This window comes from Callithrix jacchus, chromosome 13 (assembly GCF_049354715.1).
Source record: "Callithrix jacchus isolate 240 chromosome 13, calJac240_pri, whole genome shotgun sequence".
Taxonomy (NCBI): Eukaryota; Metazoa; Chordata; class Mammalia; order Primates; family Cebidae; genus Callithrix; species Callithrix jacchus.
Window position 1 is genome coordinate 50,851,032 of NC_133514.1, and position 13,763 is coordinate 50,864,794.

Sequence of the window (13,763 nt, forward strand, 5' to 3'; positions counted from 1 at the left end):
CGCTCTGTCCCCCAGGCTGGAGTGCAGTGGCGTGATCTCGGCTCACGGCAACCTCTGCCTCCTGGGTTCAAGCGATTCTCCTGCCTCAGCCTCCTGAGTAGCTGGGATTACAGGTGCCTGTCACCATGCCCAGCTAATTATTGTATTTTTTTTTTGAGACGAAGTTTCACTCCTGTTACCCAGGCTGGAGTGCAATGGCGTGATCTCGACTCACCGCAACCTCCGCCTCCTGGGTTCAGGCAATTCTCCTGCCTCAGCCTCCTGAGTAGCTGGGATTACAGGCACGCGCCACCACGCCCAGCTAATTTTTTGTATTTTTAGTAGAGACAGCGTTTCACCGTGTTGACCAGGATGATCTCGATCTCTTGACCTCGTGATCCACCCGCCTCGGCCTCCCAAAGTGCTGGGATTACAGGCTTGAGCCACTGCGCCCGGCCTGTATTTTTAATAGAGATGGGGTTTCACCACGTTGGTCAGGCTGGTCTCGAACTCCTGACCTTGTGATCCGCCTGCCTTGGCCTCCCAGAGTGCTGAGATTACAGGCATGAGCCACCGCGCCTGGCCAGCTCGTTTTAATTCAATGTCCACATGTGCCCAGAGGTTCTGTATTGTATAGTGCAGAGACCCGATGGCTGCCTCCACACAGGGGCAGTTTAACATCTACTAAGCAGGGTGTCCCTTTGTTATCAGGGGAATGTTCGTAGCCTTTTGGGAGACAAGTGCTCTGTTGTCAAGTACCTGGGAAACAGCATTAGACACTGTGAGTTATGGTTTGTGGGGATACCTTAGTGATGTGCTCATGTGCATTGTGAAGCTAAGTGCAGTGGGTGTGGGGCGAGGCTGTTATGGGCCAATCTGTGTTCCCTAAAGTTATGTGGTATCTCCGAACCTCTGATGTAACTATATTTGGAGATAAGGCCTTTAAAGAGGCAATTAAGGTAAAAGAGGTCTTTAGGGTGGGCCCTAATGCAATACGACTGGTGTCCTTATGAGAATAGGAAAGCAGGAGCATGCAGCCAGGTGCAGAGGGAAGACCCCGTGAGACACAGGGAGAAGGCGGCTCTGCATCAACTCTGCCCACACCTTGATTTCAGACTTCCAGCCTCCAGAGCTGTGAGAAATACATTTTTGCTGTTTAAGCCACTCAGCCTCTGGGGCACTTTGTTACGGCAACCTGGGTCAATTTTGACAGAGGTCCTATGAAGCTTGCCTTCTTTTTTTTGTACCACAGGAATCCCTGGGCCTCCTCCTCATCCCCTCTACTCCTTTTTCTACAAGGCATCCCATGAAACAGCCTTTAGATAGCTGCTTGTGGCCAGGAACAGTGGCTCACATCTGTATTCCCAGCACTTTGGGAGGCGGAGGTAGGCGGATCACCTGAGGTCTGGAGTTCGAGACCACCTAGACCAACATGGAGAAACCTGTCTCTGCTAAAAATACAAAATTAGCCAGGAGTGTTGGAGCATGTCTGTAATCCTAGCTACTCTGAAGGCTGAGGCAGGAGAATCAGTTGAACCTGGGAGGCGGAAGTTGTGGTGAGCCGATATTGTGCCACTGCATTCCAGCCTGGGCAAGAAGAGTGAAACTCTGTCTCAAAAAAAAAAAAAAAAAAAGACAGCTCCTTGGACCACAGAAAGGGCAGCTGCTTGGACCACAGAAAGGGTATCCTGAAGATGTCATGAGGTATGAAACACTTCCCAGGGGCACAGACTTATTTTTGGCAATAGTCGTGATTCTTTTGAGCATTAAAAAAAAAAAACAAAAAACTTATGGACACTGAAATGAGTAGGTTATACATCTTTTTATTCCTAAATTACCAGGTGAGGTATTTGGCACACACACATTAAGTATGTAGTGAATGAGTGAAAAATGGGCTTTTGGCTGGGTACAGTGGCTCATACATGTAATCCCAGCACTTTGGGAGGTGGAGGCAGAAGGATCACTTGAGGCCAGGAGTTCGAGACCAGCCTGGACACAGTCTGTATCATAGTCTCTAACATAGCAAGTCTCTGTCTCTATAAAATTTAGAGATAGAGAGGTGTGGTGGTGTGTGCCTATAGTCCCAGCTACTCAGGAGGCTGAGGCAGGAGGACTGCTTGAGCCCAGGAGTTGGAGGCTGCAATAAGCTATGATCCTGCCACTGGACTCCAGGCAGCCTAGGTGACAGTGGGAGGCAATGTCCCAAACAAACAAACAACAAATGGCTTTCTTCTGTAATAGTGGGACTATTTGTCCCTGCCTAGAGCCTTAAAATGAAGGGAATGGAGTCATTACAAAGGTTGTTGCTTCAAATAGTTTTTTTTTTTTTTGAGATGGATCGTTGCTCTGTCACCCAGGCTGGAGTGCAGTGGCACAATCATAGCTCACTGCCTCCTGAGTAGGTGGGCCTGTGCCACCATAGCCAGGTAAATTTTAAAATTTTTTCTTGATATGTTATCTAGGCTGATGTTGAACTTCTGGCCTCAGGTGATCCACTTGCCTTGGCCTCCTAAAGTGTTGGGATTACATGTATGAGCAACCACATCCAGACTAAATGTTTCTAATCTTCATTTAAGTGCCCAACATATGCATGCTTAATTAACATTTAGTTCTCGGCCCAGTGAGTGGCTCACGCCTGTTATCCTAGCACTTTGGGAGGCTGAGGCAGGCAGATCACGAGGTCAGGAGTTTGAGACTAGCCCTGACCAACATGGTGAAACCTGTCTCTACTAAAAATACAAAAATTAGCTGGGTGTGGTGGTGTGCACCTGTAATCCCAGCTACTCAGGAGGCTGAGGAAGGAGAATCACATGAACTTGGGAGGCTGAGGTTGCAGTGAGCTGAGATCACGACACTGCACTCCAGCCTCCGTATCAAAAAAAAAAAAAATTAGTTCTCATTAGAATACCATTCTATGTGTCTTTATATGCTATGGTTTTACAAGATGCTCCTTAAAAAAGGGATCCCTTGATCTATTACAAACTAAATTCCCTTATTGAAGAGATTTGCAATGCACATTAACTGGCCTTAAGTAAAGTCTCTGAGAATGTGACCCACTCAGAGAGAGGCAGAGGACCTTCTCTTGCTGTATTTAACAGAGCATGTCCCAGATCTATTCAGCTGCAGAAGCTCTCCCAGTGCTGCCATGCACTTCTGGGGGAACACTGGTTCCTCTGAACTCATCCTGGGGCCTTGATTTCTCGTCATTGTTACTTTCTAACTTACTGTAGGATTCAAGAGTCATCCCACAGGGGTATGGTAGGAAGAGGGTGGTGAAAGGCCAGGCTGGAGTGTCCGTCTCCGTGGAAAGGCCCCCCCAGGCTAAGACCTTGTCCACATGTGTTAAGTGAACCTGGAGTACTACAGGCAACATGCCCTTAGGAATGCCTTGGCATGTAGTAATTTGAAGTGAGTAAAAACTCACAGCTAGCAATATACTATAGGTTATTTCAAAGAAAAACATATAGATAGATAAAGCACATGTGGCAAATTTTTGCCAACTGGTCAATTTGGGTAAAGAGTATATGGGAGTCTTTTTTCTTCTGAGGAAGAGTCTTACTCTGTCGCCCAGCCTGGAGTGCAGTGGTGCCATCTTGGCTCACTGCAACCTCTGCCTCCTGGGTTTAAGCGATACTCCTGCCTCAGCTTTCAGAGTAGCTGGGATTACAGGCGTGTGCCACCATGCCCAGCTAATTTTTTGTATTGTTAGTAGAGTCGGGGTTTCACCATGTTGGCCAGGCTGGTCTCAAACTCCTGACCTCAGGTGACCCACCTACCTTGGCCTCCCAAAGTGCTGGGATTACAGGCGTGAGCCACCACACCCAGCCTGAGTATATGGGAGTTATTTGTACAAATCTTCTGCCTTGTATGTGAGTTTGAAATAATCTCAAAATAAAAAGCCCAAGAAAAAAGAGTAAATATCTGAATTTGAGCACATCCATTTTTACATAAACCATCAGGCTGCTAGTGCTTCTGGATGAAGGAAGAGGATGGGTGCTTAGACTCTGCTGAAGAACGCTGTCCTTTTTGGAAAATATAACAAGTGAATGAACTCTATCCTAAGTGCCGTTCCGCAGCGCACTGTTTTCTCATCCAGGCTCTGCTGCTTGGAAGCTGTGTGACCTTGGGTAAGAAATCTAACCTCTCTGAACCTCAGTGTGCTCAGCTGTGAAATGAAAGTAACATATACTTTCTCACTCTTATAATGTTAAGGAAGATTAAATGAGATCATCAAACAGTAAGTAATTTGCATATTACAAAAAACAAAAGATTAAGAAGGAGGTATTAAAACAAAGGTGAACAAAATTGCTTACCAGAAACAGGTCCCGGATAAAGAACTTGGCTCTTGTAACTTTGGGATCTTCTCCAGCATCTGGTGTTGCTGTAGAAATTACAAATGGAACTTTAGTTAAGCAACATGAAACAAAGATACAACTCTATGAAAATGAAGGAATTTCAGTGTTTGCTGTATATTCACAGCATTAAATTATGCTTTTAATATACAGAAATCCTGAAATTCCTTCTATGAAAACACAGAAGGAAATTCAGGATTGCTGTATATTCAGAGCATTGAAATACATGTAAAGCAAGGCAAAAACAAACGTAATTTCCTTTTCTTTTTTTTTTTTGGAGACAGAGTCTTACTCTGTCACCTAGACTGGAGTGCAGTGGCATGATCTCGGCTAACTGCAATCTCTGCCTCCCAGGTTCAAGCTATTCTTCTGCCTCAGCCTCCCAAGTAGCTGGGATTATAGATGCCAGCCACCACACCTGGCTAATTTTTGTATTTTTAGTAGAGATGGGGTTTCACCATGTTGGCCAGGCTGGTCTTGAACTCCTGACCTCAGGTGATCTGCATGCCTAGGCCTCCCAAAGTGCTGGGATTACAGGCGTGAGCCACTGTGCCCGGCCTGTCTGAGGAATTCTGGTGTGTGTGTTCCCATGCCAGCATCACTACGATTGAAACAATGAGCTCAGCCAGCCCCTCCCACAGGGTCTGCATCCCCTCTGCAGCCCTTCTTCCCCAGGCAACCACCAATGTGCCTGTCATCCTGTGTAAGTCTGTACCTTCTAGACATTTACACAAATGCATTCACATGGCATGTAGTTTTTGCTTTGATTCTTTCTCTCAGCATAATTACTGTGAGTTTCACCCATGCCGTCACATGGACCAACGGTTTGTTCCCTTTTATTATTAAGTGAGAGGTGAGGATGTTGGAGTTGATGGTGGGCCCAGGCTTCCAGCAGGTGCTACAGATGCTCAGGGATGGTTGAATCTCTTGGGAGGGGCAGGGCACAGATGGAGATGACACATAATGCTGGGTGAAGAGTGGTCACTGGGCCTGGCACAAAGGCAGCAAGCCAGGGTCCCCTCAGCCCTTGGATGAAAGCCCTTCAGCACCCCCGGATGGACAGGTGGCCACAGCCATCAGCCAGTGGTGGTGCTTCTCCCTGGTGCCCCTAAGTGGGTAAGGTTGTGTCTCAGAAGGATGACTTTGGTAGAAGTTCACAGAATGTTCTGGAAAGGTGACTGACCAGCTACAGGAGGTCAGGCAAGCTGTGGCAGCTGCTGAGATGAGGGGAGTGAGGGCCAGGATCACAGCTATGAGGAGGGAAACAGGGAAGGGCATGGAGAGGTGGACACTGTGGGAGCGCCCCCCAGAGCCACTGCCTGAGCTGAGTGATGGGAAGTGGCAGGAGGTGGTTAGCAGGAGAATGAAAGACCCAGCTTGCTGGGAGACTGGCAATGCGAGCCACAGAATGCACAGCAGAAGCCATGCTCTGTGGCAAGAGGCACCCAGCCTCAGTCCTGGAAAGCACATCACCAGGCTGCAGGTAGAGCCAGGGGGTGATGAACTGCAATGAGATTTCCACTTGATTTGGCCTCGGGAAGAGCCTAGACCTTGTGCTGACTGACACTCTGGCAAGTGTAGGGGCTGCACCGCTCATTGAAAGCAGCTGGGTCTGGTGAGACCACAGGCAGAGCTGGCGCTCAAGCCCATTTCCAAAGTCCGATTGAGGAAATATCTAGCAGTAGGATCTTTTTCAGGTCTTTCTGACACAGGTGACAGTAGCAGGATTTTATTGGAAGACCCCACACAGGTCAGGATTTTACTATGAATATACTTATATAATGCCTGTCCCCTGAGGGAGAAAAGAACATTGACCATAAGGAGCAAGAAAATTTAATGACAAATGCAAGTTTTCTTTTCCCTCTTCATTGAGGATAAAAAATAAAATTTCCAAATCTTAACTGTATTTTCCAGGAAAGTCTGTTTTATTCTGTGTTATCTAGTTTTGAATTCGAGAGGTAAGAAGTGGTGTGATTTCGCCTTACGTCACTCCTATGAGCCTCTGGTAGACCTGGTGCTCACTGGAAACTGAAGTGTAAGCAACTGGAAATGGAGTGGCCAACTCCTCCTGGTTTACCTTCCTGGCTTTAGCACTGCCAGTCCTGTGCCCTGGAAACCCCAGTTTCAGGCGGCCTAGGATGGTGCTGGCCCTGCTGGAAATTCCCAAGGCTGCAGCCACAGCAAGGCTGGAGAAAGGAGCAGGTAAGAGCAGCTGCTGCCAGCGCGGGCGTGGGGACAAAGGGTGCAAGGACTGCCTTGCCTGTGTGGTTCTACCCATGTGGCCTTGAATATATGATTTCTCCTCTCTCAGACTCTCATGCAGGGTCATCTGAGGGTGAAGCAAGAAGGTCTGTATCACGGACTAACAAGGCCCCCTTCATGTCACACCCAGTCAAAGGCACTAGAGGGAGAGTTCATACCAGCATGACACACTCACACCCCAAAACGGCTCCTTCTTTTGCTGCACAGTTTCAATGGAAAGTCAAACTCGGAAACATTTACAGACAGGATCTTAAATAGGACATTTTAATGCTCTAGTACTACAGGATATGGGCAGTAGAAAGAGAATTGATTTAAATTAAGTGAATTTTTTAGATTCATCAGAAGTATCTGAATTAGAGTTACAGGATTATTAATAAAACAATTCTATTTCTCAATCATAAGAATGTGTTCTGAAATCTTACCATCTTCAGGAACAGTATAATTTGCATATTCTGGGAAATAGTCTTCAATTTTTGATTTCCCTGCCAAGACTTTTTCTGCCAGCATATCTTGTTTGTTCAAGAACAAGATGATAGAAATGGTCCGTAACCACCTAAAAAAGAGAAATAAATATACAAATTTCACATACACTAGTATATGAAAGCGCTAACACAGAAGTTGCTAAATTAAAAGAATATCATCATCTTCCTAAAAATGTATAGGATTCAAGAAAATTCAACATACTATCCTCATTCCATCTGTAAACAATGACAAACACTCACAGGTACAAGCTGAGCATCCCTAATCTGAAAACACAAAATCCGAAAATTTTTCAGCACTGACATGATCCTCAAAGGAAAAGCTTGTTGGAGCATTTCACACTTTGGATTTTCATATTAGGGATGCTAGACTAGTAAGAATCATTCAACTATTCCAAAATCAAAAAAATCAGTAATCTGAAACACTTTTGGTCCCAAGTGTTTTGGAGAAGGGATACTCAATCTGTAGTTAAGCAGTTTCTAATTCAGTGCCATGGGGTATATAAATTTATTGGAACCAAAGCTAAGATTTAATTATGTAATGAGTTCACTTGGATTTCTGTGGTGTAATTTGCCAATAAAGGTCAGAAAACTCACACTAGAAGTGAAAGTGTTAATAACAAAATACTCCATGACTCATTAGCTAATAACACAGAGCTTAACTTGCAGCTGGCTTGGTTCTTCTCCCTCCCTCACTTCAAAGAAATCCAAGCTAATTTATTAGTCTACTGGAATGTTACTATCAATTAAAAACACAATCTAGCTGGGTGTGGTGGCTCACGACTGTAATCCCAGCACTTTGGGAGGCCAAGGTGGGTGGATCATGAGGTCCGGAGCTCGAGACCAGCCTGACCAGCATAGTGAAACCCCATCTTTACTAAAAATATCAAAACTTGCTGGGCGTGGTGGCACACACCTATAATCCCAGCTACTCAGGAGGCTGAGGCTGGAGAATCACTGGAACTGGGGAGGTGGAAGTTGCTGAGATAGTGCCACTGCACTCCAGACTGGGGGACAGAGCGAGTCTCCATCTCAAAAAAACAAAACAAAAAACAAAAAAACTCCACAATCTATTTTCCCCTCAAATGGAAATAGCTTACCTGCTTCTTCTAGTAATAAAATATATAATTTTTGTAAAAACAACTCTTAAATTATAGAAAAACATGCAGAAAAAATCAAACGTAATTATACCCAGAAACAATTACTATAGAAGTTTTATATTTTTATGCACAAGTTTTTTTCTGTCCTCACGTATATTTATAAAAACAAGATCATAATATTTCAAAATCTGCTTTTTCATATAAAAATATTGTGGTCACTTTCCCACTTATACATATAGTGTATATATTGAAAATAACTCTATAGTATTCTTCTGTATACCTGGGATTTCCTGATTCTGTTTCTTTCCCATTAACTCTCTTCATATCACAAATTGGAGGATAATTGTTGAACATTTGATAGAAAGACACTCTTCCGATAACCAAAACTTTTACAAGCTAAACTTATGTTTCCTATCCTCCTTGGTGATATTTCTTCCTAAATACTTCAGAAGAAACTTTGATTTCTAACTATATATGTCTTTATTGTGTGTGTGCACACACTAACTATTCCTTTCTGAAATAATCTCTTCTGCCACTTTGAAATGCTAGTAGTTTCAAACATGAATGTGGTGACTGTGAGCTATAAGGGATCTTAGAGGTCATCTTAGCTATTAATGGATGTCATAAAATGGTATTATTTATTTATTTATTTGTTTATTAAATTTAAAAAAAATTATTTTTTGAGACAGAGTCTCACTCTGTGGCCTAGGCTAGAGTGCAGTTGCGCAATCTCAGCTTACTGCAACCTCCACCTCCGAGGTTCAAGCCATTCTCCTGCCTCAGCCTCCCAAGTAGCTGGGACGATAGGTGCCCACCACCACACCCAGCTAATTTTTTATTTTTAGCAGACACGGGGTTTCACCATTTTGGCCAGGTTGGTCTCAAACTCCTGACCTCAGGTGATCCACCTGCCTCAGCCTCCCAAAGTTCTGGGATTACAGGTGTGAGCCACTGTGACCAGTCCCTAAATTGGTACTTCCTAAAATTTAAAAACCAAACAAAACCTATTTTGAACGCTAGCTATAGAGTCATCTCTTGATAGCCACGGGGGATTGGTCTAGGACTCTCTGTGAATACCAAAATCTGAGGAGGCTCCCTTATATGAAATGGTGTAGTATTTGCATATAACCTGAGCACATCCTCCCATACGCTTAAATCATCTCCTCATTACCTACGATACCTATCACAAATGTAAAAGCTAGGTAAGTACTTGTTATACTGTAGTGTTTCTTATTTGTATTCTTATTTTTTAGTCTAATTTTTTCTTTGCTAAATTTTTAAATTAATTAATTAACTTTTTTGAGACAGAGTCTCCCTCTGTCGCTCAGACTGAAGTGCAGTGATGCAACCTCAGCTCACTGTAATCTCTGCCTCCTGGGCTCAAGTGATCCTCCTGCCTCAGCTTTCCAAGTAGCTGGGACTACAAGTGCGTACTGCCATACCTAATTTTTGTATTTTTGTAGAGATTGTGTTTCAAAATGTTGCCTAGGCTGGTCTCGAACTCCTGAGCTCAAGCAATTCCCCTGTCTCAGCCTCCCCAAATGCTGGGATTACAGGGGTAAGCCACTGTGCCTGGCAATTCTGTATTTTGTTGTTGTTGTATTGCTATCTTAAATTTATTTTTGAATGTTTTCAAACTGTGGTTGATTGAATCCACAGATGTGGAACCTGAAGATATGGAAGGCTGAATGTAATCTTAGGCTTTCAAAACAGAGATTTAAATTTTCTTGAAAAAGAAACCATCAGAACTTCATCAAAGAACACTCCACATTTTATATGTCTATACAATAGATGAACCAAAAGAGATACTTCTTACGGTTCTGGATTTATCAGTAAAGAGAGAGAGAGAGTGTGTGTGTCAGCCTGTCTGTGTGTGTTTGTGTGTTTTGAGATAGGGTCTTGCTCTGTTGCCCAGGCAGGCGTGCAGTTGTGTGATCTCAGCTCATTGCAACCCTCACCTCCTGGGCTCAAGCGATCCTCCTACCTCAAGCTCCTGAGTAACTGGTACAGGTGTGTACCACCACACCTGGCTAATTTTTCTATTTTTTGTAGAGACAAGGTTTCTTCATGTTGTCCAGGCTGGTTTCCTACTACTCCTGGGCTCAAGTGACCCACCTTACCTCGGCTTCCCAGTGTTGAGATTACAGGTGTTAGCCACAATGCCTGGCCTGAGCATATTTTTAACAAAAGAAAATTTGCAATCAGTAGTGAGACTGAATTTGTTATTTTTATCACCTGTTGTTCCAGATGCTTTCAAAAAGATCGAGGGACTCTCTTAGCCGGTTGGTATTGTTATCTTCTCGAATCACCATGTTGTAGCTACTGCAGGCTGCGACGTAGATGATAGCTGTGACGTCTTGTGGGGTGAAAAGAGAAAAAATAAAGCATCTCAGGTAGAAATCCTTCCTGTGAAGTTACATGAAAGTACACACCCAGAAGCTACTCAGTTCGTCAAAACATTCGTTCAATGATAGGACTATTCAGTCACAGAACAGCCTGGATGTGCACCACGCGCATCACTTGTTGTTTCAGTAAATACTGATGAAGCACCTACCCCAAAAGACACATGTAAATTTGGGATGCTTACATGCTTTTTTTTTTTTTTTTGAGGTGGAGTTTCACTCTTGTCTCCCAGGCTGGAGTGCAATGGCATGATCTCGGCTCACTGCAACCTCCAGCTCCTGGGTTGCAAATAAGCTGGGTGTGGTTGCCTGAGCCTGCCTCAGCCTCCCCAGTAGCTAGGATTACAGGCCTATCATCACATCTGGCTTTTTTTTTTCTGAGACAGAGTCTTGTTCTGTCGCCCAGGCTAGAGTGTAGTGGTGTGATTTTGGCTCACTGCAACCTCTGCCTCCCAGATTCAAGCGATTCTTTTGCCTCGGCCTCCTGAGTAGCTGGAACTACAGGGATGCACCACCATGCCCAGCTAATTTCTGTATTTTTAGTAGAGACAGGATTTCACTATATTGGCCAGGCTGTCTCAAACTCCTGACCTCATGGTCCACCTGCCTTGGCCTCCCAAAGTGCTTTCAAACAGGATTACAGGTGTGAGCCAATGTGCACGGCAATTTTTGTATTTTTAATAGAGCCAGGGTTTCACCATGTTGGCCAGGCTGGTCTTGAACTCCTGACTTCAGGTGATCTGCCCTCCTCAGCCTCCCAAATTGCTGGGATTACAGGCGTGAGCCACTGTGCCTGGCCCTTAAATGCTTATTAAAAATGAGATTAGTATCTAAGGAAAGAGCTTCATAATAATCTATAAAATGCTATACTTTACATACTAATTAGATTAGAGATTATCTAATTCAAAAATAGTTTGTTAGAATTCACTCCCATTTTCTTGAGAGAGCATGAAAATCACCGTTAAAGCACTGGATCCATTTTCTCCTCTCATCCCTCTGGCCACCAACATCAAACATGCTGTGGAAGAGCAAGAGGAACACAATTATTTGAGGGAAGCAGGGGACAACGGCACACATGCTTGCTTTCCTCCTTTATCATCAGCAGGTTCCAGCGATCACACCTGGGTCTGAGTCAGGCTTGGGTCACTGTCTGGCCTGCACCATCACTCCCTGTGTGATCCTGGACTACAAGTGGCTCCACCTCTCTCAGCCACTGTCCCTCCTCTGTCACCCCACAGTGGGGCTACAGGGGTGAGAGATCAAGCAGACAGCAGCCGGCAGTGTCTGAGGTCACACAGTAGGTCTATAATAAATGCAGTAGTTACTAGCTCAGTAATGCTAGAGGTTACTTGCTCAGACACTAAGGCCTCTCTGAGTACAAGCTAAGTCCCCGCCCAGGGCAGATTCTTCTTATGATTTATTCCAGCTCTCAGGACACTGTAAGCGGGAGTGTCCTCATTCCCCTGGAGAATTGAGAAAGGTTCCTTGCTGATCTGTCGATACTACATGTGTCTTGTCTCCAGCCGCCTCTGCCTGGTGACCTGCAGTAGGTCTTTATCACTTCCCTGATTTAGTTCAGGCTTCTCTGCCCAGCCTGAGTCACTCCCTGGTCTTGCCCAGCAAAGGTGACCTCAGCCAGTTCTCTCAGTTTCTCAGCTACATCCTGCACTTCATCAGGCCAGTCCCAGGCCCCTCTTCTCACAGCCCCTACCCAGTGCACCCTGTGGCCTAAGCCATAGAGTCATACATGCCGAAGGGGACTGGGAAAGGTATAGGGCAGTATACCATCAAGGGTTGCATAGTAGATGCAATGGGAATTCTAAGGGCTCACCATGGGCTGAGATCTGAGGGATGCTCAGATGCTTTTTTTTTTTTTTTTTTTTTTTTTTTTTTTTTTTAGTGACAGGGTCTCACTCTGTCACCCAGGCTGGAGTGCAGTGGCATAATCATGGCTCACTGCAGCCTTGAACTCCTGGGCTTAACAGATCCTCCCACCTCAGCCTCTTTAGTTTTTTTTGTTTTGTTTTGTTTTGGTAGAGACAGGTTCTTGCTATGTTGCCCAGGCCGGTCTTCCCTGGCCTCAAGCAATCCTACTGCCTTGGCTTCCCAAAGTGCTGAGATTACAGGCAGGAGCCACTATGCCTGTCCTGACGGAAGCTTTGATAGATCTGTGGGGTTTGCTTAGCCCATGCAGAATCTGAGGCTCAGAGGACAAGATGAATAGAGGTGCTGTAGCAGGAAGAGCTGGGAGAACTCAAGGGTCCTGACAGCAACCCAGCCTGGTGAGGCAGGTGGCAGGTGGTAAAGCAGGGCTGGGGGTGGGGCAGGTCACAGGTGGAGGGCTTGGGTCATAGAATGCACAGGCAATAGTGATCCCCGAACCATTTTCAGCAGAGGAATAGCACAATCCAGGCCATGCTGTGGGAAGATCCATTTCATGGTGCTGAGTAGGGCAACTGGAATGGGTAAGCTAGCAGATAGGAGACCAGCCAGGGCCCTGCCGAGAGAGTCTAGGCACGGGGGAAGTGACGGAGCAGGACTCGGGTCACAGCTGTGAGGATGGAAAAGAGCTTTGTGGAGGGAGAATTATTGTCTCATCATGAGGAGGAAAAAGGAAGAAAGTAAGCTCATTTGGCAGAGTTTGCACTTGGGCAACCCAAGAGATGGGCTAGAGACACACATACACTGCTAATTTCAGTTCTCAAACTGTGACTGTGCATCTGAAAGGTTAAAATTTCATGAGTCTCCTGATCTAATAAAAGGGCCAATCAAATCTACAACTCAGATGCAAACATGCTTTCCTTTCAGGTGTCCTCATTTCTACTTTAAAGTAGGCAGTAAAATCAACACTTCAACTCTTGCTAGAGTTCAAATTTCACCCCAGTTGCCCTTACCTGAAAGGGCACCCATGCACATTCAGGGATGAAGCCCCCTTAAGCCCCCCAACCCTTCGGCTCTCGGTCCCCTGGCCCTGGGCCATGCGGCTCTCAACAACATACTCACTGAAAGTTTACTTTGTCCACTTGGAATCGTGTCTCAAAAATCCCTGATGTCAGAACTCTGCATCTGAGGAGGTCCTGGGAGCAAGAAGAGGGAAGCAAGCTGAGTTACATTACTGTCCTTCCTCAAGGTAAAGCCCGGGTATAACTATACATCATCAATATTTTTCAAATAATTTGTTCCACTGTA

General features: G+C 45.1%; 1 protein-coding gene across 2 annotated transcripts in view; it reads right to left on the bottom strand.

Moving 5' to 3' along the window:
* The window catches only part of GNAL (G protein subunit alpha L), a 192,789-nt gene that overhangs the window by 4,791 nt on the left and 174,235 nt on the right, over positions 1–13,763 (bottom strand). For both annotated transcript variants that reach the window (XM_008979470.5, XM_008979471.5), the window contains exons 7-11: positions 13,578–13,651; positions 11,534–11,592; positions 10,408–10,528; positions 7,016–7,146; positions 4,293–4,360 (exon numbers count right to left, since the gene is read on the bottom strand). In XM_008979470.5, the coding sequence (XP_008977718.4) occupies positions 4,293–4,360; positions 7,016–7,146; positions 10,408–10,528; positions 11,534–11,592; positions 13,578–13,651 (453 nt within the window). The remainder of the gene's footprint in view (positions 1–4,292; positions 4,361–7,015; positions 7,147–10,407; positions 10,529–11,533; positions 11,593–13,577; positions 13,652–13,763) is intronic.